Genomic DNA, 26,040 nt, shown 5'->3' on the forward strand with positions numbered 1-26,040 from the left:
TAACCACTTTGGCTATCCTGGAACTTGTTCTGTAGATCAGGCTGGCCTTGAACTCGTAGAGATCCTCCTGCCACAGCCTCCCAGTGCTGGGATTAAAGGCTTATACCACTGCTTGGCTAGCAAGCTTTTTAACCCAGATTTACCACATCTATTCAATATGATTTTGTAATATATTTGAAGATCTTCCTACAAGTGGTAGGGTGCTAATCCCTACCATTACAAAGACAAAAAGCAAAAATACATAAAAAGGTGAAATAAATAAATCTCTTTTTTCCTCCCCTGAGACAGTGTTTCTCTGTGTAACAAACAGCCCTGGTTGTCCTGGAACTCATTTTGTAGTCCAGGCTGGCCTCAAACTCACTGAGATCTGCCTGCCTCTGCCTCCCAAGTGCTGGGATTACAAGCATGCGCCACTATCACCTGGGAAAATCCTTCTTTCTTTAAAAAAGATTTATTTATTATGTATACAACATTCTGCCTCCATGTATGTGTGCAGGCCAGAAGAGGCCACCAGATCTTATTATAGATGGCTGTGAGCCACCATGTAGTTGCTGGGAATTGAACTTCGGACCCCTGGAAGAAGCCAATGCTCTTAACCTCTGAACCATCTTTGCAGCCCAAAATAAATAAATAAATAAAAATATAGGCATAGTGGTGGATGCTTTTAATCTCAGCACTTGAAAGGCAGAGGCAGACAGATCTCTGTGAGTTTGAGGCCAGCAGGTCAACACAGCAAGTTCTAGGACAGCCAAAGTTAAATAGTAAAACCCCATCTCAAAACTAACAAACAAAAAAAGAACAAAGACTAAACCTTGCATTTAGTTATAAATTCTGACCCATAGTTTGGAAACAGGATTGTAAAAGCTGGATGTGGTGGCGGAAAACTCTAGCTGTATCTATTCTGGAGGCTGAAGCAGGATAATTTGAACCTAGGAGCTCAAGATCAGCCCGGGCAATATGATGAGACTACATTTCCAAATACAGGACAGGCCAGGTGTGATGGCTCACCTGTAATCGTAGCATTTGGTGAGGCTGAGGTGAGACACTGCCTTGAACTGAAGGCCAACCTGGGTTATAGATTAAGAAAACCACTAAATGGCTGGGTGTGGTGGCACTTACCTTTTCCAGAACTCAGGAGGGAGAAACAACAGTGAGTTCCAGGACAGTCAAGGCTGTGCAGGGAGGCCCTATCTCAAACAACAACAACAACAACAACAACCACAGCACACCCGTACTTATCTGCACCCTCAATCTCACCCACTGCAACAGTTACTCTGGGGTTTCCTAGAATTCTTTTTTTGTTTGTTTTGCAAAACAGGATTCTTGGAACTAAATTTGTAGACAAGGCTAGCCCCAAACTCACAGAGATTCCAAAATGCAGGTTTGTGTTCTAAGCTCACTGCCCGGCATCAAGGCCTTTCTTTCTACTATGAAAACAAGCACCCCAGCTTTCTGTATTATCTGCTTGGGTTTCATTCCAAGCACAGATTAATTAACACTAAGGTGGGAGTTTATTCTGATAGAACACTTCCTTGACACGTGCAAAGCCCTTTGTTTCCTCTCCAGGGCAGAAACAATAAATGAGCCAATGAGATGGCTCACAGGTAAAGGGCTTGCTGCCAACCCCGGGGATCTGAGCTTGACTCTGGGGACCCAAACGACAGAATAAAAAAATTCCAAGTTGTCCTCAGGCCTCCACATATGAACTATAGCATGGATTGCATTACCCCCTCCACGCACACACAATAAATAAATAAACAAACAAACAAATAAATAAATAAATAAATAAATGTAAGCAAAGCTAAATTTTGTGGTTCAGGCCTCTAGACACAGCACTAAGCACGGGGAGGCTGGAGAAATTCAAGGCCAACCTTGGCTATATAAAGTTTGAAGATAGCTTGGGATACTCGGGACCCTATCACAAACAAACAACAAAAAAAAAAAACATACTGGGGCTGGGTATGGTGCTTTATAACTTTAATCCCAGCATTTAGGAGGCGGAACTCTGTGAATTCCAGGACAGCCAAAGCTGTTACATAGAGAAACCCTGTCTCAAAAAAAAAAAAAAAAAAAAAAAAAAAAAAAAAAAAAAAAAAACCAACCAAACAAACAAACCTTAAAAAAAAAAAGTTAACGACTAACAAGTTTAAGAATTCAGTGTGGCCGGGCGATGGTGGCGCACGCCTTTAATCCCAGTACTCGGGAGGCAGAGGTAGGCGGATCTCTGTGAGTTCGAGACCAGCCTGGTCTACAGAGCTAGTTCCAGGACAGGCTCCAAAGCCACAGAGAAACCCTGTCTCGAAAAACCAAAAAAAAAAAAAGAATTCAGTGTGGCAGGGCGGTGGTGGCGCAAGCCTTTAATCCCAGCACTCGGAGGCAGAGGCAGGCGGATCTCTGTGAGTTGAGACCAGTCTGGTCTACAAGAGCTAGCTCCAGGACAGGCTCCAAAACCACAGAGAAACCCTATCTCGAAAAACCAAAAAAAAAAAAAAAAAAGAATTCAGTGTGGTGCACACCTTTAATCCCAGCACTCGGGAGGCAGAGGTCAGCCTGGTCTACAAGAGCTAGTTCCAGGACAGGCTTCAAGGCTACAGAGAAACCCTCTCAAAAAACCAAAAAAAAAAAAAAAAAAAAAAAAAGAACTCAGTGAACAGGGCTGGAGAGATGGCTCAGAGGTTAAGAGCACAGGCTGCTCTTCCAGAGGTCCTTAGATCAATTCCCAGCAATCACATGGTGAGATGCAACCATCTATAATGAGATCTGGTGCCCTCTTCTGCTGTGCAGGCATATATGCAGGCAGAACACTGTATACGTAATAAATAAATAAATCTTTAAAAAAACAGGCGGATCTCTGTGAGTTCGAGGCCAGCATGATCTATAGAGTGAGTTCCAGGATAAGCTCCAAAGCTACAGAGAAACCCTGTCTCGAGAAAATCAAAACAAACAACACCAAAAAGAAGAATTCAGTGAACATACAAACTGTGAGGCCTCATCATAACCCTATTTGTATGAAAAAGATACCCAGTCCACAATTGATGATTTCTTGATTGAAGGCTGATGTGAGAGTTTCCAGCTCACTGTGGGCAGTGTCACCTCTGGGCTGGTGGTCCCGGGTGCTATAAAAAGGTAAGCTGAGGGGGCTAGAGAGGTGGCTTAGTGGTAAAGAGCACCGGCTGCTCTTCCAGAGGACCTGCGTTCAATTCCCAGCAACCACAAGGTGGCTCACAGACATCTAATGAGATCTGGCGCCCTCTTCTGGCCTGCAGGCAGACATGCAAGCAGAACACTATACATAATAAATGAATAAATCTTTAAAAGAAAAGACCTGGCACAGTAATAGAAACTTTAAAACAACATAACTGAAAAATAAAAATAAAATCTTTAAAACAATAAGATATTGCTGTGGGATAATGCTCTGGTACACTGTAAAGATTTGCCCCTCATATTGGTTTAATGAAACGCTGATTGGCCAGTAGCCAGGCAGGAAGTAGAGGTGGGGCAACCAGACTAGGAGAATTTTGGAAAGAAGAAAGGCAGACGTAGAGGAAGAGAGGTGAGAAAGACAGCCAGCAGTGGTGGTGCACACCTTTAATCCCATTTAATCCCAGCACTCAGGCGGCAGAGCAGGCGGATCTCTGTGAGTTCGATGCCAACCTGGTCTACAAGAGCTAGTTTCAAGAGAAGCTCCAAATGTACAGAGAAACCCTGACTCGAAAAACAAAAAACAACAACAACAAAAAAAAAAAACAGGAAAGAAAAAATAAAAAAGGATGCCTCACTGAGAAAAAAGTACAAAGCGAAGTAGCTAAATATACCAAACCAAAGTTTAAAACCCAGTTAATTTAATGCCAGGTAGTGGTGGTGCACACCTTTAATCCCAGCATGTGGGAGGCAGAAGCAGGTGAATCTCTGTGAGTTTGAAGCCAGCCTGATCTACAAAGTGAGTTCCAGAACAGCCAGGACTGTTTCACATAGAAACTCTGTCTCGAAAAATCAATCAACCAACCAACAAATAAATAAATGAAATAATGAATGAACAAATAAAATCCATCAATGATAAAGTAAAAGAAGGCTGGGGCTCTACCTCAGTAGAAGAGTGCTTGCCTAGTATGCTGGGGCCAACTTAAATCTCTAGGACCACATAAATGAACAAAACACAGTCATGAACCATGAAAAACAATTACTTAATTTTTACAATCTTTACTTTCTTATCTGTAAATGAAGAGAACGGTACCTCTGCCTCAGAGTCGTGGGGCGAACAGGAACCTGAGCACAGTTGTGAATGCTCAAAGAAAGGAAGGCTAGTACCAGGCTCAGTGCACTTACCAGTGACCTGGAAGGGAGCCTGCAGGAGCCGCTGCTGAACGCCCCTGAGAAGTTCTTCTATCTCCTTCTGAATATTACAGACGACCTCCTCCATCAACCCTACATCAGCTATTCCTTTCCAGAACATCAAAGTGTCCTCTGGCACAGAAGGGATAAGACAGAAGGTAGATATTACCAGATACCTCAGCACGTCTATAATGCTAATTTCAATTTGAAAGGATTTTATGCTAAAACATGAAAGACTAGCTGTGTCCATGAGTTGGTACCTAATTATTAGCCCCTTCAGATACTAAGGGCTTGGGATAATTGCTTCAATTTGTCATGCCCTTGACTTGTTATGATTCTGGCTATAAAAACAGACATCTTAGTTCAATAAAAATATTCAGTTAAATATTAAATAGACATTTAATAATTAAGACTAAGTATTACTTGATTAAATTCAATTTTAATTTTGTTTTCAATTAGATAGGATTTAATTTTATAAATGGTAACTAATAAAGATAGTAAGCTAAATATTAATTAAATATATTCTCTCTAGTTCTACACTAAACCAAACAGCTGGGTGGGAAGGCCTGTAAGTTTCCCTAGGGTGATGGCTAAGTCTCTTCATGTATGTACACAGCAAATAGCAATAGAATCAAATAGGCAACAAATATTTATTAAATGAATGATCAAAAGGAGAAAGTGGGGCACGGGAGAGATGGCTCAGTGGCTAAGAGCACTGGCTGCTCTTCCAAAGAACCTGGGTTCAATTCCCAGCACCCACATGGCAGCTCACAGCTGTCTGGATGATTGCTCGGGTTAAAAGGAGCCGATTCCAGCTCTAGTTAGTACTCATGTTTATGAAGACGTCTGCTCTGTGCATAAACAAGGTCATAAACCCAAGCTACACGAGGAATACATGAGCTCCACAGGAAAGTACCTGAAATTTCTTCAGAGTCTTTTTTTATGCCCTCATCTGTGGCCATGGTGACAGCAGCGGTGAGAGCCGAGTTCCACTCCAGCCCAGCCTCTTCCATGCTCTCCTCTGAGATGGCAATCTGTGTGATGTTACCTAGCAGAGTCCATTAGAAAGAAAGACAGTCAGTTTTATGAAGAAATTCATAGTTATCCTCTCTCAGACTCACAGCAGAAAGACCTTGTGATTCTAACACGATGCCTCTTCCCTATGTGTCCATAGTTTAAAATACAGATCTCTAGGTAAGCCAGGATGGACACTGAATTTTCTAAAGGAAACTTGCCTTGCTAAGGAAAAAGCTTTAAAAAAAAAATTTGCCGGGCAGTGGTGGCGCATGCCTTTAATCCCAGCACTTCAGAGGCAGAGGCAGGCGGATCTCTGTGAGTTCGAGGCCAGCCTGGTCTACAAGAGCTAGTTCCAGGACAGGCTCCAAAGCCACAGAGAAACCCTGTCTCGAAAAACCAATAAACGAAAAACTTCCAAGGGCAGTCTGCTTCCCAGTCAGATGTTTTTGAAAGTGATTGGGGGTAGGTGTGCCTGCCAGACCACCAGCTCCAGACTTACTGAGGATGGGAAAGACCTAGAATCATTTAAAAGAAGTGCATTTGTCATGAGCCCTACTATAGATGTGCTTGGTAGTAAGCATCTAGAATACCTGAAGCTGTCACAGCTAATGAATCAACCTGGGATGAGAGAGCAAGAGAAACAGAGATACACACACACACACACACACACACAAAATCAGATAGGAGACACATGAATAAATAGAACAGACATGGAACTGGAAAGACAGCTCAGTAGTTAAGAGCACATGTTGCTCTTCCAGGACCAGTGTTCAGTTGCCAGGACCCATGTCAGGCAGGTTACAACTGTCTATAACTCTAGCTCCAAGGGTATCCAACCCTACTGGCTTCCAAGGGTACCCACATACATACACATGTGCCCACACAGACATAGAGACAGACACATATGCATACACAAGCACATACATAGCCACACAGATTCACACACAATTCAAAATCTTAAAACACACTTTACCTTTCAACTGTCTCTAAAAAGCTGAACAAAAACTGTGAGAAAAATCAAAGTGGCTCAGACATGTGTGAGCTCTATATACCGGAAGAGAGCAATAACCAAATAAATAGGACAACATGGACAACCAAGCAAAGTTTTGACAAATAAAAAGAAAAGAAATCATTTTGGAATATTCTTCATTTTCTAAGTAAAAGAATCAAATACATGAAAATTCTCTGCCAGACACTTTCCTGAAAGGGCCTTTAGGCTCCAAGAGATTTGGTTTGTAACTCACCTACTGATTACTCTCAGAATATCAGAGTTCACCAAAAACCAAACCAAAACCAACCCCACAAAGCCATGTGAGGTGGGTGAGGACTATATATAATTCCAGCATTTGGGAGGCTAAGGCAGAAAGGTCGTGAGTTGGAGGCCAGCCTGGGTGCCCTCATCCCAAAGATTTCTAACAGCAGCTGAAACGCCTCTTATGCCACTGTGATGTCTCCAGAAGCTGTGATCAATCCATCATAATTCATGTTCTCCCTCTCACCTAGATGATAAGAGGGTACCCCAGAACAAAATTCAAAATTCAAAAGCACCAAAGGTCAGCTGAACAGGCCTGAAACCCAGGACTCTCGGGAGCAGATTCAGGGGCATCCTAGGCCAGCTTGGACTACACAATCAGACTACATATCAAAACAAACAAAATCAGAGCAAAACAACAGCAATAACAAAAAACAGAAGGTAGGCCCTATGTTTGAGCTGGTCAACACAGCAAATTCCAGGCCAGCCTGGGCTCTCTAGGAAGACTCTGAGGGCCTGTGCACCCACCTTAACATCTGCAAGAAAGTCTAGGTTGGTAAACTGGGGCTCACTCAGGTGAACTTCCTAATTCAGGCTCAGCCCAGCCACTGAGGTCCGGCCTCACAACATTTGAAGCTGTTAGCCGCGCTGATGTACCTCTCTAATCTTATCTGCCGCCACTCAACCTGGCACGCCTGGAAAGTGAGAGTGCTGAGTAAGCCCTGTGAGCACAGGACGTCTTTTTAATACTTGGTACATGAAATAAGAATGTGCCAGGCGGTGGTGGTGCACACCTTTAATCCCAGCATTTGGGAGGCAGAGGCAGACAGAACTCAGTGAGTTCGAGGCCAGCCTGGTCTACCAAGTGAGTTCTAAAGAGAAACCCTGTCTCGAAAAAACAAAAAAAAGAAATAAGAATGCTGGAAATAAGGCAGGTGGTAGTGGCTCATGCCTTTAATCCCAACACTAAGGAGGCAGAGGCAGGTGGATCTCTGAGTTTGATGCCAGTCTGGTCTACAAAGCAAGTTCCAGGACAGCCAGGATGACACAGAGAAACCCTGTCTCAAAAACAAAAACAAGAACAAACAGAGATTGCTGGAAATAGAAGGTAGAGACAGAAGCACAGACAGTACTAATGATGATGATAATGAAAAAAGAAAAGAAAAAACACGATAAGAGTTGGCCAATAAGAATCAGTTAAAAGGGGCTAGAGATATGGCAGTTAAGAGCACTGGCTGCTCTTTCAAAGGTCCTAAGTTCAATTCCCAGCACTCATATGGTGGCTTACAACCATCCCTTTGAAATCTGGTGCCCTCTTCGGCCTGCGGGCATACAAACAAGCAGGCAGAACTCTGTACACAAGGAAGGGAGGGGAGGGGAGGGAAGGGGAAGGAAGGGAAGAAAGAATCAATTAAAATAGATAGGCATGCTGGGCATAGTAGCACCTGCCTTTAATCCTAACACTCAGGAAGCAGAAACAAAAGGATCATTGGGACACAGAGAAACAATGTCTTGAAAAACATCCCCCAAATAGAGAAAGAGAGAGAAACCAGGATGGGTGATTTCAAGCCTGTGTCCCAGGATTCTAGAACAGAGAATAGCCATGAATATAAGTCAGCCTGGGCTACACAGTGAGTTGCTGACCAGCCTGGGTAACAGAAACCTAGTCTCAAACCAAACATAAGTTTTTTAAGAGGAAAAAGGGAATCCAGGGCTTGGAGTCCAGCCAAATTCTGCAGTATCTTACAAGACAGTACAAAAGCACATCAATGCTGACAAGAACGGGAAACCGGGGACACCAGGCATGGTGATTTATGTTTGTGATCCAAGCACTTGGGAGGCAGAAACAAGGAAATCACAGTAACTTCAAGTCCAGCCTGGGCTACATGGTAAGATGGTCTCAAAAGCAAACCAAACAACAAAAGCACAAGGGAGAAGCGATGAGAAGAAGAGAAGAGCTGGTGAACACAGTGGCAGCCCGGGCGGTTTCCTACCCCCTACCATCAGCCGAGGTGGGGGTCTGCACTACACTTGTCTGCTGGCCTGGCACTGGTGCCCTCGCACTGCTGATCAGAAGGTCAAACTTGGTACTCCTGCAGGTATTGGAGCAAACTTTGTCATGCTGGTAAAAATCGATCTGCCCGGAGTCCATCATTTTCCTGTAGAGAGACAAGACGCAGTTCAGCCCACATTTCACCTACGAGAACTATGAGAACTGAGTTTAGACGAGGACCATCTGCTGATTTCATGGTGGAAATTAGAGAAGCCCAATATCTGACGTCATAAAACTGAAAATTCTAATTGGAATTATCAAATGTTCATTGGTCCTTCCCACATTGACCACCACTTCCCTTCTGAGCATCCTCGACAACAAGCCTTAGATTAACTAAGAATGTCAAGAAAGTCATTAAAACCCAAAGCTGAAAGTCCCAACACTTGGGAGGCAGAGACCCTGTGCATTCAAGATCAACCTGGTGTACACAGCCAAGTTCCAGGCTATCCTGAGCTATATAGTGAAACCCTATAACAAATATAAAACAACCACAAGCCCGGCAGTGGTGGTGCATGGCTTTATTTCCAGTCCTTAGGAAGCAGAGGCTGGCAGATCTCTTGAGTTCGAGGCCAGCCTGGTCTACAAAGCAAGTTCCAGAATAGCCAAGGCTATACAGAGAAATCCCGTCTCAAATAAACAAAAAAAATAATAAAATAAAATTTACAAAATTAAGTCTCCTAGAAGTATTATACAACACTGATGATAGATAGGGCTGGAGAGATGGTTCAGTGGTTAAGTGCACTGGTTGCTCTTCCAGAGGTCGTGAGTTCAATTCCCAGCAACCACATGGTGGCTCACAACCATCTGTAATGAGATCTGGCGCTATCTTTTGGAGTGTGGGCACACATGGAGGCAGAATGTTGTATACACAACAAATAAATAAATTTAAAACAAAACAAAACAAAACAAACACTGATGATAACAAACCCTTTCTGGAAAATGTTCTTGTAACAAGAGCAATGAGGCCCTACTATTACAGACCATAAGCAAAACCAGGAAGCATTTTAAATTTTAGTTCTAGTACAACTCTATGTCACCCTGTCACTTGGCTTTTACTAACAGATCTCTAGGCAGTCTCAGTTTGGATTTTCGAGACAGGGTTTCTTTGTAGCTTTGGAGCCTGTCCTGGAACTAGCTCTGTAGACCAGGCTGGCCTCGAACTCACAGAGATCCACCTGCCTCTGCCTCCTGAGTGCTGGGATTAAAAGCGTGCGCCACCCATCACCCAGCTGCAATCTCAGTCCTTTAAGCATTAGTGGGGAAACTGGCACATGCTCGAATTCCTGGGCAGATGAAACAAGAACAAAACAGAAAGGAAAGGCAATCCTCTCAAATCCTCACCTGTAACGAACCCAGGGCCTGGGGTCTGCAGAGAATGTGTCGCCACCACAGAGAAACTGTCCCAATGGAAGCAGCCCCTTGTCTGTGTTTGGCTTCCATACAGGGTCTCTTTATAGAGACCAGATTGGTTATGTCATCCAGCTTGACCTTAAACTTGAGATCCTCCTGCCTCTGCCTCCCATGTGCTGAAATTAAAGGTGCCACCACACCTGGCTGGACATTTTTGATCTTGACCTTAAAATTTTGTTTTTGGGGGCTGGAGAGGTGGCTCAGAGCTTACGAGCACTGGCTGCTCTTCTAGGGGAGCTGGGTTCAAATCCCAGTACCCACATGGCAGCTCACAATCGTCTGTGACACCCATGGCAAAACACCAATGCACACAAAATAAAAATAAATTAAAAAAAGGTTTTGCCGGGCGGTGGTGGCGCACGCCTTTAATCCCAGCACTCAGGAGGCAGAGGCAGGCGGATCTCTGTGAGTTCGAGACCAGCCTGGTCTACAGAGCTAGTTCCAGGACAGGCTCCAAAACCACAGAGAAACCCTGTCTCGAAAAACCAAAAAAAAAAAAAAAAAAAAAAAAAAAGGTTTTGTGTTTTTGTTTTTATAATTCTATGTATATGGGTGCTTTGCTTGCATGTATGTCTGTGTACTGTGCGTACACCTGGTTTCCATGAAGGTTAGAAGAGGGTGTTGGATACCCCTGGAACTAGAGTTACAGATGATTGAGAGCTGCCATGTGGGTGCTGGAAACTGAACCCAGAACTTCTAGTAGGGCAGCCAGAACTCATTTCTCCAGTTCTAGGTTTTTTTTTTCTAAAGATTTATTTATTTATTATGTATACAACTTTTTGCCTCCATGTATACCCACATGCCAGAGGAGGGCGCCAGATCTCATTACAGATGGTTTGGAGCCACCATCTGGTTGCTGGGAATTGAACTCAGGACCTCTGGAAGAGCAGACAGTGCTCTTAACCACTGAGCCATCTCTCCAGTCCTCCAGTTCTAGGTTTTACATTTAAATTTTTTCTATCAGTAGGTGAGCATTCAAGGCATACTAATTAATGTATTCAACATGGAAAACTACCATGGTAAACTTGTTGGAGCAAAAGTTAGGGTGGATGAGAGCTATTCCATATGCTGACATCTGTGTCTTAGACAGCGATGGCAAAGACAGCAAACATCATGCAGGGTATCGCAGGATCCGTCAGTCACGGCTGTCACACTTACTCAGCACCTAGCTTTGCTTTCTCTATGTAAGGATGACAGGGAAGACTATTAGCTCCTCGGAGCTCCTCTGCCAAGAAAGGATCCTGTCCAACCTCCTGACGTCAGTACCCGAGGTCAGGCATGCTGGTGTCAGTCTTCGCTACACGGCAAGTTCTGGGCTAGAACTAAATGAGACTCAAAAACTAAAAAGAAAGAATGAAAAATCTAATGCAGACGCTGGGCTGAGGTTGAGTTAATAGTTAGAGGTCACGGTAACTCAGTGATAGGGTGCTTACGTAGCATGCACAAGGCCCTGGATTCCATCCCTAGTGTCACAAAGTTAAAAACCAAAAGATTAAGGACAAGTTGACGAAGGTCAAATGGTGTAGAAGATTCTTCCCTGACTAAGTGCATCATTGAGACGCACGTGGCTGTCACCAGCACTCACCTGAGCATGATGCCACCTAGACGAATGGCTCTCTTCCAGTCCTTCAGAGTGGACTTGCCAGCCAGATGGACAAAATGCTTGGGACTGATCAATTGATCATTGAACTAAAGGAAAAAAGAAAAATCCAAAGTAGTCCAGTGTCAGAATATTGTATACATAATAAATAAATAAATATTTTTTTAAAAAATAACATGGCTAAGCAGAGATAGAGAAGGGTTCTGGCCATTTATTCATTTACTTGTTGATCAAGTACTTAAGGAACACTGTCGTATAGCAGGCACCACAGCCAGTCCTTGTCACGCCAAGGTTCTGCCACCACCACCAAGGCATCATATTATATAACAGGTTTATTTGGGTGAATACGGATAATGTTCTGTGCTTGCACAAGACTCATGTTTCAGTGGAACTAGAGCCAGGCCCACTTTATTTCAAAATCTTTTATTTATTTATTTATTATGTATACAATATTTTGTCTGTGTGTACGTCTGCAGGCCAGAAGAGGGCACCAGACCTCATTACAGATGGTTGTGAGCCACCATGTGGTTGCTGGGAATTGAACTCAGGACCTTTGGAAGAGCAGGCAATGCTCTTAACCACTGAGCCATCTCTCCAGCCCCTATTTCAAAATCTTTATGTTTCTACTGTGACAGCATAAGAGAAAAACTGCAGGGACAGGAAGATGGCCCAGTAGATGAAGGTGTTTGGTGCCTGTAGGAAGGGGCAAGCCTGCAGTGAGTGAAGTCGCCAGGGATGTGCATCTTTGTTGTTGCTGTTTCCAGACAGGGTGTCTCTGTGTAGTCCTGGCTATCCTGGAACTCCCTCTGTAGACCAGACTGCTCTTGCCTCTGCCTCTCAAGTCCTGGGATTAAAGGTACGCACCACTTTACCTGGCTGGAGATGTGTATTTGACACGGGCACAGCCATGCCAAGAAAGCTCAGTCCTCAGACCATGGCACAATTGGCAAAACCTTTACCCACATGGCCCAGGATCACAAGTCCAAGTGCTTATAAATAAATAACTGATCAGTGTGAGCACAGACAAGCAAGTGCAGCTTCCTCCTCCCAGATGTCTACCCTACAGAGACCCACTACCAAGACTACCTAACCTTGCTCTCTGCTGCACGTAAAAAACGCTAAGGTTCCAGGTAGCAGTTAAAGAATCCCACCGGACCCCAGCTTTACTGTACATGTGGCTGTCCTTTCTTCACTCCCTCGAAGCCCCTAGCCAGGGTTCTAACCCAACTCATGTAGGAGAGGCAGCTGCCAAGCCTGACAAGCAAAGTTCAATCACAGAAGAATCTGCATGGTGAAAGGAGAGAACAGACTGCTGCAAGCTCCCTTTGCCCTTGGCATGCGTGCCACGCAAAATAACTAAATAAATGTTTAAAATTAGTTAATTAATTAAGGGCAAGCTGAGCGGTGGTGGTGCACACCTTTAATCCCAGCACTCGGGAGGCAGAGGCAGGAGGATCTCTGTGAGTTTGAGGCCAGCCTGGTCTACAAGAGCTAGTTCCAGGACAGACCCCAAAGCCAGAGAAACCCTGACCCAAAAAAAAAACAAAAAATAAACAAACAAACAAAAGCAAAATTAAAGATGAAAACAACTGCAAAACAAAAACCTGCGGATTGAAGCTGGAAGGACAGCTCAGAAACAGAGCGCTTGCCCCCATGTTCCAAACCCTAGATCAGAGCCTTGCATTTCCCTTCAGAAGCTGATCTGGTGAGAGAGAGACAAGGGACTGAGAGGAAACCTCCAGGCCGAGACCATTACCTTGACACACTTCACATTTATTCCTGGACACACAAACTTCTTCCAGAGGAGGATGGCTTTACTCTCTCCGCAGGTTATAGGGTAGGCAATTTCCATATCCTCGTTTGCTTCTATGCTGCTTGCATCTGAAAATGGAAAAAACAATCCACTATTTATTGAACAATTCTTTCCTAAACTTAAATTCCAAACGTACAGTTTTCAGGTCCCTCTTAAGCCATATTTTTATTTGTTTGTTTGTTTGTTTAGAATACGGTCTCACGTAGCTCAGGCTGGCCTAAAACTCAGTATACAGTAATGATGACCTCAGATTACTGATCCTTGCACTCTAACAACTGAGCTATATTCCCAATTTTAATAGATGAAAACTTTTTTTTTGGTTACTGTAACATATTGATAGTAAGTGATCAAGTGACAGGTCTACCATTTTTTTTTTTTTTTTTTTTTTTTTGGTTTTTCGAGACAGGGTTTCGCTGTGGCTTTGGAGCCTGTCCTGGAACTAGCTCTGTAGACCAGGCTGGTCTTGAACTCACAGAGATCCGCCTGCCTCTGCCTCCCAAGTGCTGGGATTAAAGGCGTGCGCCACCACCGCCCGGCTAGGTCTACCATTTTTTAATTGGTTGGTTATTTTTTTTTTTTTGAGACAGTTTTTCTATGTAGTGCTGGCTGTACAGGAGCCTGGAACTCAGAGATGGCTCGGCCTCTGCCTCTTGTGTGCTGGTATTAAAGGTGTGTGTCACCATGCCTGGCAAGTCGGCCATCTTAACCAACAGTGTCAGTAGGTACACTGCATTGGTAGGGACAGAAAATAAGGCACAAAAGGGCAGAAATCATAGGCTGGGAGCACAGCTCAGTAGTGGAGCATCAGCCTTGCCTGGACAAGGTTCCAAGTTCCCTTCCCAGAACATACAGAAACTCTCAACCAGCATGCTGAAGTCAAAGGCACTGGACAGAATGGCAGAAAGACTTACCAATTCCTTCTTCAATTTTGTGTATCGTGTGGGCTTCTACGGCTACAACTGCTGCGTTGTTCTCCGACCCAGCATCATAAATCCTGTTGTAAAAGTGTCCATCGGTAAACAAACTACATAAATCATGAAAAAATTAATATTCACAGCACGGAGTTAAGACATTTGTTTGTCATCTATCCCAAAAGGAGTAAAGTAAATGTATTCTATCACACCACCTTAGTACTATGACAAGTTTTCCACTGTACTTAAACTCCAAAAGGTCCAGAAATGCTTACTGCTAGAAAAATGAGACAATTCACCTCACCCCAAGTAAATTAATATTTGCTACGTGTACACCTTTGCTACTGCATTACACTGACTTTTTCCTTGATAATTTTTTTAGTACAAAACACTTTTAATAATTTATTTGTATTTTCTGTACATTGGTGTTTTGCTTGCAGGTATGTTTATATAAGGGGGTTGGATCCCCTGTAATGGGAGTTACAGACAGTTGTGAGCTGGGAATTGAACCTGGGTCCTCTTAAAGAATGGTCAGTGCTCTTAACCCTAAGCCATCTCTCCAGCCCTTTCTTTTTTAATTTTTTTTCTTTTTTTTTTTCTGGTTTTTCGAGACAGGATTTTCTCTATGTATCTCTGGCTGTCCCGGAACTCACTCTGTATACCAGGCTGGCCTCAAACTCATAGGAATCTGAAAAGTTTTTACACCCCGATAAATTTCTCTGCCATCGCAATAACCCAAATCAGACCAAATCAAACCGAATTAGAAAAAGCCCACTTTAATGGCTACCAGTGCTCCCAGGGAGAGACCGGAAAACCATGTGCTCGGTCTCTGGGGGGCAATTTAAATACCCTGTGGGAGTGGTCTTGAGCCTCTCTGGGGAGGGGTCACCATTTGGCGGGATTATTCTGAGGTGGAGTCTGGACTGAGGCAACTCCCAGAGAAAGGGGCTTATAAAATGGAATTTTCCACCAAACAGTCCAAACTCCTTGGATACATGGATGGCTGGGGTGAAGCCCCAACCCAAACAAGATCCACCTGCCTCTGCTTCCCTGAGTGCCAGGATTAAAGGCATGTGCCACCACCCTCTGGCTTCTTTAATAACTTTAAAGATTTATGTTACTTTTGTGTATAAAGTCATGTGATTGCTTGTATACACACACACACACTTGTGTGTAAGTGCGTGCGTGTGTGTGCCTAGAACAGGATGGAGTGTCAGAGCCCATGGAGCTAGAGCTACAGGGAGTTGTGAGCTACCAGATGTGGGTATTGGGAACCAAACTTGGGTCCCATGGAAGAGCAACATGCTCTCTCTAACTGCTGAGCCAACTCTTCAGCCCCTTCCTCCATAACTTTAAATCACTGGTTCTCAACCTTCCTAATGCTGAGACTCTTTAATACAGTTCCTTGCTGGGTGGTGGTGACACACACCTTTAATTCTGACACTTGGAAGGCAGAAGCAGGCAGATCTCAGTGAGTTCGAGGCCAGCCTGGTCTACAGAACTAGTTCTGGGACAGCCAAGACTGTTGTACAGAGAAACCCTGTCTTGAATAAACAAAACAATGGTGCTCAAACATACATGCCGTCCAAACATCCATATACATTAAGAAGCAAAGAATAACATCAACAAAATGAAAACAAAAATTATTCATTATGAATCCAAAATGGCAGCAGGAAAGTCAAGAATGGTGACAGAATCTTGGCATGTTCATTTCTTCTGAGAACTCTAAATATGTTATAATGGGTTGGTGGTGGCGCACGCCTTTAATCCCAGCACTCAGGAGGCAGAGGCAGGCGCCAAAGCTACAGAGAAACCCTATCTCGAAAAACAAAAACCAAAATTAACTAACTAAATAAATAAATAAATGTTATGTGACATGAATTCTAATTGTTCTTTTCTTTTTTCTTTTTTTGTTTTTGGTTTTTCGTGACAGATCTTCTCTTTGGATTTAGCTTTGGAGCCTGTCCTGGAACTCACCTGTAAACCAGTTTGGCCTTGAATTCACAGAGATCTGCCAGCCTCTTGAACACTGGGATTAAAGGCATACACCACCACCACTGCCCTGCTCTAATTATTCTTTTTTTTTTTTTTTTTGATGTTTCGAGACAAGATTTCTCTGTAGCTTTTGGTTCCTGTCCTGGAACTAGCTCTGTAGACCAGGCTGGCCTCGAACTCACAGAGATCCGCCTGCCTCTGCCTCCCGAGTGCTGGGATTAAAGGCGTGCGCCACCACCGCCCGGCTCTAATTATTCTTAATAAAAATCCAAAGTCAGATATTAGGAGGTAAAAGCTGACAAATAAGAGAAGCAGAGCAGCCAGCCACTAAAGAGACTTTTACCTCTACCAATGCTCAGACCAAAGTGGTCATCCTGTCCTCAGACTGCATCTTTTAACTTCATCTCCAAACTGCACCGCTTTTGTCTCCTCCTGCCTTACTTCCCTCTCTTCACCCAGCTATATTCCTTCCTGTCTCCATCTCCTTAGCGCTGGAATTAAAGGTGTGTGACTCCTAGGTACTGGGACTAAAGGTGTGAGCCAATACCGCCTGGCTTTTAGTGTCAGAGCTCTGCACTCTGATCTTCAGACAACTTTATTTGTTATCACTGCAATGTTATAAAAAGGGACTTACTTGAAAAATTATTAAGCATTTAGCGATGGCTTTATTTTATTTGAGATACTGTAGATGCAACTCAGGGCCTTCTGCATACCAAAGAAATACTGAACCACTGGGTGACATTTCCAGAAGATTCTTATAGTTACTGGGTCTTTTCACTGGACTTTTGTTTGTTTTGAGATTGTGCTTCATGTAGTTTCAGGCTGATCTCAAATTCGCTATATAAGTATAAAAGTATCTAAACCAAAACAAACAAATAAAACAAACAAAAAAAGCCAGGCCGTGGGCTGGAGAGATGGCTCAGTGGTTAAGAGCATTGCCTGCTCTTCCAAAGGTCCTGAGTTCAATTCCTGGCAACCACATGGTGGCTCACAACCATCTGTAGTGAGGTCTGGTGCCCTCTTCTGGCCTGCAGGCATACACAGAGACAGAATACTGTATACATAATAAATAAATAAATATTTAAAAAAAAAAAAAGCCGGGCCATGAGTTCAAGACCAGCCTGGTATACAAAGTGAGTTCCAGAACACCGTCTCTGTGCACACATGGGAAGACTGTTCCAATCTACCTTTACTGCCTAATGCATTCCTGTAAACATGTACATAAAGAATACCTGGATAAGTAAAATATGAGTAAGTTTAGTGCTCCATGACTGAAATTCTAACACTTGGGAAGCTGACACAGGAGGATATGTAGTTTAAGGTCTGGGCTTCATGATGAGGTTAAGAAGACTGTGTTTTGGCCAGACAGTGGTGGTACATGTCTTTAATCCCAGCACTCAGGAGGTAGAGGCAAGTGGATCTCAAATTCAAGGCCAACCTGGTCTACAGAGTGAGTTCCAAGACAGTGAGGGCTACACAGAGAAACCCTGTCTTAAAAAACAAACAAAAAGAACACTGCGTTCTTCCAAAGCACCTACCCACATCCAGTGACTCACAACTTCCTTTAACTCCAGCTTCAGATCTGGCCCCCTCTTCTGGTCCCCGTATGCACCTACACTCATGTGCACATTCCCTTGCAAAAGTGCACTCAAAATTTTAAAAATTAACAAAAGATTAAACAAACAGAAAGTTGGAGGCAGTCTTGCATACCCTAATACCAGCATTGGAGAGGGAGAGGCAGAGGGTTGGGAACACAAGGCAAAACTGTGCAGCCCAGCAAGACTCTGTTTCAAAACAGACAAAAATGTATGAAGTATCAAATTCTCCTCCATGGCCTCTCCTGGCCCCACCCACAGTTTTTAAACCAGCCTTGGTCCTCAGGTCAAAAGTCTCTTTTTCTTGGCCCAGGTACACCTCAGCTTTTCTTTGCTTGTTTTCGTGATTTTGTGTGTGTGTGGTGTGTGTGTGTGTGTGTGTGTGTGTGTGTGTGTGTGTGTGTGTGTGTGTGTGAGTGTAGACACGGTTTCTCTGTATAACAGCCCTAGGTGTCCTGGAACTTAATCTGTAGACCAGTCTGGCCTCAAACTCACAGAGATCCTCCTGCCTCTGCCTCCCAAGTGCTGGGATTAAAGGCATGCACCACCACCGCCCGGCACAAGTCAATCTTTTTTTTTTAATATTTATTTATTTATTATGTATACAATATTCTGTCTGTGTGTATGCTTGCAGGCCAGAAGAGGGCACCAGACCCCATTACAGATGGTTGTGAGCCACCATGTGGTTGCTGGGAACTGAACTCAGGACCCCTGGAAGAGCAGGCAATGCTCCCAACCTCTGAGCCATCTCTCCAGCCTCACCAAGTCAATCTTTTTTAAAAGCCAAATAGTAGTAGTGTGCTGCTGGGAATTGAACTCAGGAACTCTGGAAGAGCAGTTAGTGCTTTTAAACACTGAGCCAATTCTCTAGCCTCTTGTTTTGTTTTTAAAGACAGGATTTCTCTCCACAGCCCTGGCTATCTTGGAACTCACTCTGTAGACCAGGCTGTCCTGGAATCAGAGATCCACCTGCCTCTGCCTCCCAAGTGCTGAGAATAAAGGTGTAAAGGCACCACTGCCTGACCTAATTTTTTATTTTATTTTGTATATATTTTAAAAAAGATTACCCTTTAAAGTCAGGAAGGGCGGCACATGAGAAGCACTGAGAAGGCTGAGGCAGAAGAACAGTTAAACTCAAGTCCAACCTGGGCTGTATAACAAGACCTTGTTTTAAAAAGGAAAGAAAACCAGACAGACACACTTTTTCTCCCCCACCCAAAACAGAGTTTCTCTGTGTATCCCTGGCTGTCCTAAAACTCACTCTATAGACCAGGATGCCCTGGAACCCAAGAGATCCACCTGCCTCTGCCACCCAAGTGCTGGGATTAAAGACGTGCGACACCACTGACCTGTTTGAAAGAAAAACTTAAATTTTACCTTTTAGGGCTAGCCTATAGCATAGCTCTAGCACAGGTAGATGACCTGTGCATGAGAGAGGCCCCAGGTTTGATTCTGGACATTGCGGAAGCATTTTAGTCAACGTTCCTGTCTAGCTGATCGTGAGCTCTGAACTCACAAGCCACTCAACCCTGCCCATCTTCATGACGTAAGGTTCCATACTTACATGCACTTTTGTTTTACAGCTAGACCGCAAACTTCATGCTGGCGAGGACCTTGTGTTTTATTTCTTCTAATGCTGCTGTAACGCGTCACCATGGTGGTGGAGGGTAGAAACTTGGGACAGACTAAGCTTGAGCATTTGCCGATCCATGCAAGTTTTAGAGTTTATGGTAGAAATGATTTTGGAGGTGCCTTGTTTTGTCTCTCAGTCAACACTGCATTTGAGAAATATGCACATGGGCCCTGGGCTAAACAATGTGGACAGAGAAGATGAGGGAGCCATGGAACTCGCCCCCAGAGAGCTCACACTGTAAAGACAGAGGGACACTAGGAAACCGCTGCTGTCGTAAGTAGTGAATGTCAACATGGCTGTGCACATCTGTAATCCTGGTAATTGGGAAGAAAAGGCAGGAAGATCAGGTATTCAAGGCTACCCTTGCAACATAGGAAGTTTGAGGCAAGCCTGGGCTACATGAGACTGTATCAAAAATTACAAAAATAAAAATGAATAAATAAAACAAAAATCCCTAAGAAGGCGGAGGGATCTTATCACCAGCTCTGACTGATGAGTGCTCACGGCGTACTAAAACCCTGCACAGTTCTTATTTCTCATATTTACTCTCCCAATAATACATGTTCAGAACATCCAAATCTCTCCCCACTTACCCTTGCTGCACAGGCTGTAACTGCAAGATCACTTGGGTTTTAGTGTCTTCAGGGTTCTCCCCTTCATTTCCTTCAGTGGGTACCACAACCACATCTCCCACTGGGACACTCACTTCCGCATTAGCCATCTTTCACATGAAGTCAGCTAGCTGGGGCTGCTGTGAGAAACAAGAAGCGTGAGTAACTTCATCTTGAAAGATGCACAACTGCAGGAAGGGAGTGCCGAGACAACAAACAGCTCTGAGCACCCTGGGCTCATCATCCTCTGCGAAGAACGAGGCCTGAGAGGGGGCTGGCAGGACTGGCACAGGCTCCTAGTGCGCTTCGCAGTCCATGTGACTCACCCAGTCGCTGCAGGAGCCAACTCAACCAGCTCTCAGAGCTAATTGTTTGGGTTTTTTTTTGTTTTTTTTTTTTTGGTTTTTCGAGACAGGGTTTCTCTGTGGTTTTGGAGCCTGTCCTGGAACTAGCTCTTGTAGACCAGGCTGGTCTCGAACTCAGAGATCCGCCTGCCTCTGCCTCCCGAGTGCTGGGATTAAAGGCGAGCACCACCATCGCCCGGCTGCTCAGACCTAATTGCATATCTCCTCTCCTCTTACGTTTAGAGCCATCAGATGGGTGGTTTGGGATTGCAGCACTGGGATGACACACGGCACTGAGATTAAGAGCACTAGAATCTAAGGTTTTGTTGTTTAGGGTCTTCTTTGTTTTGTTTTTGAGTCATAGTCTCACTGTGAAATGCTGTCTGACCTGGAACTCAGTATGTATACCAGGTTGGCCTTAAACTCAAAAGATGAGCCTGCCTCTGTCTCCTGCTTTTCCTGCATCAAAGGCCTTTGTTGGGTTTTGCTGTTGTTGCTGTCCTGGAACTCATCCTGTAGACTGGGCTGGCCTCGGGCTGGCCTCGAAGGAACCCCTGGCCTGCTGAGTGCTGGGATTAAAGGCGTGAGCCACCCCTCCCCCACCCCTGGCTTGTTTTGGTTCTGAGAAGGGAATATTAATAAATAGTCCAGGCTGGCTTCAACTTGCTGGTCTTCCACCTCTGCCTCCCAAGGGCCAGCATTACAAGCTTGCACCACACCTGGCTTGTTTTTTCTGTAAATTGATTTACAACATAGATTGGTTCCATCCCAAAGAATGGGCCCTAAAAAGTAGGAATCATACCTATTTTAAGTGCAAGTAGCAGTTACATATCAACTACGTATTACATACAGTGCTCTATCCATTATAAATATACATATCTGAGTTCAGCTGCATAGCTGTTAATAAATGCTGAATTTACTGTACAATCTCTAAGACCTTTTTTTCTTTTTTTCCTTCCTCCCTCTCTTTCTTTCTTAGGGGTGTGTGTGTGTGTGTGTGTGTGTGTGTGTGTAGTCCTGCCTGTCCTGGAACTTGCTCTGTAGACCATACTGGGCTCAAACTCAGAGATCCTGCTGCTGGGATTAAAGATATGGACTACCACCAAGAGGCCAAGAACTTTTCTTTTTTTCTGAAGCCCAGCCTAGTCTCAAACTCAAAGCAATCCTTCTGCCTCAGCTTCAGTGAGCTGAAATTATAGGGTGTGAGTCACCAAGTCTGGTTCTAAGAACTTTATGTTTTTGTTTTATTTTTAGAGATGGAGTCTCAATGGCTGACTTGGAACTTGTTCTGGAGCTGAGAATGACCTTCAACTTCTGATCTTCCTGTTTCCACCAGGAATAATGGGACTAAGGTGTACACCTTAGTATACACCTGCAAGGGTCCCAGAAACGTCTCAGCTCTTCAGAGGGAATGGAGATGACCCTGTCTGACAGCTCCTTGAAGAGTTACTGAGGAAACCATAGCCAAGTGCCATGTGCTCCTTCAACCTAAAATACTAACCCAATCTTTTTTATTATTGTTGGTGTTGTTTGTATGTTTATGCACATGCCAAGGCACACAAGTATACATTGATTTTATTTCAGTACTAGGGACCCAACTCAAAGCCTTGTGTTTGGTGGTAAGCTCTCTAACACCCGAGATTACCCAGAGCTGTGTGTGCAATCCTTTACACTATCCAGTTGAAAAGAAGGGGCCAGGAGCTGTGGCTCACACAACAACCCAACACTTGGGAGGCTGAAGCAGGGAATTATGGGGCATTTGAATTCAGCTTGAGCTACATAAACTGAAGGCCAGCCTGCCTTAAAGAAAAAAAAAAAAGTCACTTGCCAGGTGGTGGTAGCACAGGCCCTTAAACCCAGCACTCAGGAGGCAGAGGCAGGAGAATCTCTGTGAGCTCAGGCCAGCCTGGTCTATAGAGTTCCAGGACAAGCTTCAAAGCTACACAGAGAAAAGAAACTCTGTCTCAAAAAACCAATTAAAAAAAAAAGTCACTATAGTGTGTGCAAGAAAAGACACTGAATTTACTAAATGAATATAGATAAAAATGTGAAGGCAATGGGCTGGAGAGATGGCTCAGAGGTTAAGAGCATTGCCTGCTCTTCCAAAGGTCCTGAGTTCAATTCCCAGCAACCACATGGTGGCTCACAACCATCCGTAATGCCCTCTTCTGGGCATACACACAGACAGAATATTGTATGCATAATAAATAAATAAATTTAAAAAATGTGAAGGCAAGCAGAAGACAGCCATGTTGACTGTAGATGTACACTGGAATGTGTAGCTGGCAGCCAGAGACTCAAGTCACTCCTCAGCTCTGCCAGCCTTGAAAATAGACATACGTAATGTGGACCTCACTGGCCTCGGCATACTCCAGCTTTATCTACACCTTACTCTCCGGCAGTGTCAGTCACTCAGGTACTCTGAACACATACTAGCGTGCTACCAGGGCTCTAAGGTTTTCTATTCTCTAAGCTCTAGGCATCTTTGTCCCTAATGTTCTGTTCACTACTCCAGGAAGCATCACCGCACTTTTCTTTTTTTTTAATTTATTTATTTATTATGTATACACTGTTCTGGCATGTATACCTACAGGCCAGAAGAGGGCACCAGATCTCATTCCAGATGGTTGTGAGCCACCATGTGGTTGCTGGGAATTGAACTCAGGACCTTTGGAAGAACAGCCAGTGCTCTTAACCTCTGAGCCATCTCTACAGTCCCATCATCAAGCTTTCTTTCCAGAATTTCCCCCAAATGTGGGCTGTCACTCCCTCTGGTTTTAGACACTGTCCTTCACTGCAGTTCCCCATGCAGACCTTGACAACCATAGCTAGTGTTCCTTCTCGTTTATTTGCTCTGTGTTCTGCACAGATCCTTGGACATGTGACCAAGTGTTTCAAAACTGAACTATAACCCAAGGCTCTGAGTTCCTTCCTTCCTTTCTTGGTTTTTTGAAACAGGGTCTCTCTGTGTAGCCCTGGCTGTCCTGTAATTCAATCTGTAAAACAGAATTTAAGAGATCCCCCTGCCTCTGACTCCCAAGTGCTGAGATTAAAGGCGTGAACAACACTCAGATTGTTCATGGTTTCTCAAGACCAAGTCTTGTCATGTAGCTCAGGCTAGCATCAAATTTCGGCCTCTGACTACCAGGTGTATGCCATCAGTCTCTGTGCTTAGGCACTGTTTATGTAAACATCTCTGTGCCCCCGTCACTCTCCTCAGATACGACACTGATAGGTTGATTCCATCACTTTTGCATACATATATGACCTAATCAAATTTCCTCATATCTGGCTTTTAATCCCATTATCAGCCTCTACTACATTAAACTGAACTATATTTTCTCTAACCCACTCCTAGATTTCCTAAGTGATATTATCCTACACCCATTTTCAAAACGAGGGAACTCAGGAGTTATTTTTGCCTCCTCCTTTTAAACCCAATCAGCCACAACCCTACCCAGTCTAGTGTGTGCCCCTCCCATACTCCATCTGTGCAGTCAATACCGTATCTGGGCTGCCACACTGCTACCTGGGTTTTCCCGGCTCCTTTCCCACAGCCTAACCTTTGGTCTTGGATTCCTAAAATTCATTCCCACATAGCAACCAAAGTGATCCTACTAAAGGCCATGGGCCACATTCCCTCTTAAAAATGTCTTAGTGTATCCCTGTTGCTGTGAAATAAAGCGTGAGCTCCTTAATGTGGCCTCCTCACAGCCGGCACACCGGGGCTGTCACTGTTCTCCAGTTCTCAAACGTGCAACACTCCCGGACCGAGCCTTTGAATTTGCTTTCTGTTCCCAGGATACTTTTCCTTCTTTTGGGCTAGTCTCTGTTAACCTCTGAAGCATCACTTCCTTGGAAAGGTCTTCAAATGACTTCCACCACTAGGTTTGAGCTCCTTTCCCATCATGCATTTTTTGTGTGTGTGGGGGGGGCGTTGCTGAGGATTAAGGTGAAGGCTCTTCTGCTTATATAAGCGCAGGCTGTTCCCCACAGGTGTGGTTCTGCTGTGTTCACCAAGCTGGCCTCTTAACTTGTGAGTCAAAAGGATCTCCTGCCACAGCCTCCACAGTGGTTGAACTTATAGGTTACTAATTTTGGGGAGTGACTTGGGATGGCCTTGAAAAATCACTATGCCTAGTTGGGCAGTGGAGGCGCACGCCTTTAATCCCAGCACTTGGCAGGCAGAGGCAGGTGGATCGCTGTGAGTTTGAGGCCAGCTGGTCTACAAGAGCTAGTTCCAGGACAGGCTCTAAAGCTACAGAGAAATCCTGTCCAAAAAAGAAAGAAAGAAAGAAAGAAAGAAAGAAAGAAAGAAAGAAAGAAAGAAAGAAAGAAAGAAAGAAAGAAAGAAAGAAAGAAAGACAAAAAAGAAAAATCACTATGTCCTAAGGATGATCTTGAACTCTTGATCCTCCTGCCTCCACTGTGCCCAGCTATGCGCTTGTTGCATGCAGAAATCGCAGCCTCTGAAAGTCTGAAGTAGGGCCGAAGAGATGCATCATCAGTTAAAAGCCCTTGTTGATTCTGTAGAGGACCCAGGTCGGATTCCCAACCCACATGGGGCTCACAACACCTTAACTCCAGTTCCAGAGGGTCTGATGCACTCCTGACCTCCCTCGGCACACATGGTACACATGCATATATGGAGGCAAAACACTCATGCATAAAAAATAAAACAAGCCAGCTGTGGTGGTGCACGTCTTTAATCCCAGTATTTAGGAGGCAGAGGCAGAGTTAGAGACAGAGGCAGGTGGATCTTCTGTGAGTTCCAGGCTAGCCTGGTCTCTAGAGTGAGCTCCAGGACAGGCTCCAAAACTATACAGAGAAAACTCTGTTTCAAAAAAACCTAAATAAACAAACAGAATCTTTTTGTTTTGTCTTGTTTTTTTTTGTTGTTGTTGTTGTTGTTTTTTGAGACAGGGTTTCTCTGTGGTTTTGGAGCCTGTCCTGGAACTAGCTCTTGTAGAACAGGCTGGTCTCGAACTCACAGAGATCCGCCTGCCTCTGCCTCCCAAGTGCTGGGATTAAAGGCATCCGCCACCACTGCCCTGCTTTTGTCTTGGTTTTTTTGAGACAGGGTCTCACTATGTAGCTTTGGCAAGTCTGAAATTCACTAGATCAGGTTGGTGTAAAGTAAATCACTCCCATCCCCCCATATCTCCCCACACAGGGGTGAGGCCACACTGTGGGAGAGGTCACACGCTTGGCTGTCCTGTGTAGACTAGGCTGGCTTCAAACTCAGAGATCCACCTGCCTCTGCCTCCCTAGTGCTAGGACTAAATGCATATACCATCACACACAGGACTAAGAATCTTGTAAATCTTGAAAAAAAAATTAAACAAACAAAACACATGCTTTTAGTAACAGAGAAGAGAGTCCACGCCAACACTGTGATTCATAGGTGTTTAGTAAATGAAGTTTAGGTTCAGTACCTCTCATTACCTCAAGCTATCACATTCCTAGTGAGTAAC

The 26,040-nt window shown here is 44.2% G+C and overlaps 1 protein-coding gene across 3 annotated transcripts in view; it reads right to left on the minus strand.

Annotated features, from left to right (window-relative positions):
* The window catches only part of Gmeb1 (glucocorticoid modulatory element binding protein 1), a 35,275-nt gene that overhangs the window by 5,413 nt on the left and 3,822 nt on the right, over positions 1 to 26,040 (minus strand). For 2 of the 3 annotated variants that reach the window (XM_075945461.1, XM_075945463.1), the window contains exons 2-8: positions 20,205 to 20,362; positions 14,389 to 14,471; positions 13,421 to 13,545; positions 11,650 to 11,753; positions 8,603 to 8,760; positions 5,249 to 5,380; positions 4,327 to 4,464 (exon numbers count right to left, since the gene is read on the minus strand). In XM_075945461.1, coding sequence (XP_075801576.1) covers positions 4,327 to 4,464; positions 5,249 to 5,380; positions 8,603 to 8,760; positions 11,650 to 11,753; positions 13,421 to 13,545; positions 14,389 to 14,471; positions 20,205 to 20,332 — 868 coding nt within the window. In that variant the 5' untranslated portion in view covers positions 20,333 to 20,362. The remainder of the gene's footprint in view (positions 1 to 4,326; positions 4,465 to 5,248; positions 5,381 to 8,602; positions 8,761 to 11,649; positions 11,754 to 13,420; positions 13,546 to 14,388; positions 14,472 to 20,204; positions 20,363 to 26,040) is intronic. The other variant, XM_075945462.1, reaches the window with a different exon arrangement.

The sequence above is a fragment of the Microtus pennsylvanicus genome, chromosome 13 (assembly GCF_037038515.1).
Source record: "Microtus pennsylvanicus isolate mMicPen1 chromosome 13, mMicPen1.hap1, whole genome shotgun sequence".
Taxonomy (NCBI): domain Eukaryota; kingdom Metazoa; phylum Chordata; class Mammalia; order Rodentia; family Cricetidae; genus Microtus; species Microtus pennsylvanicus.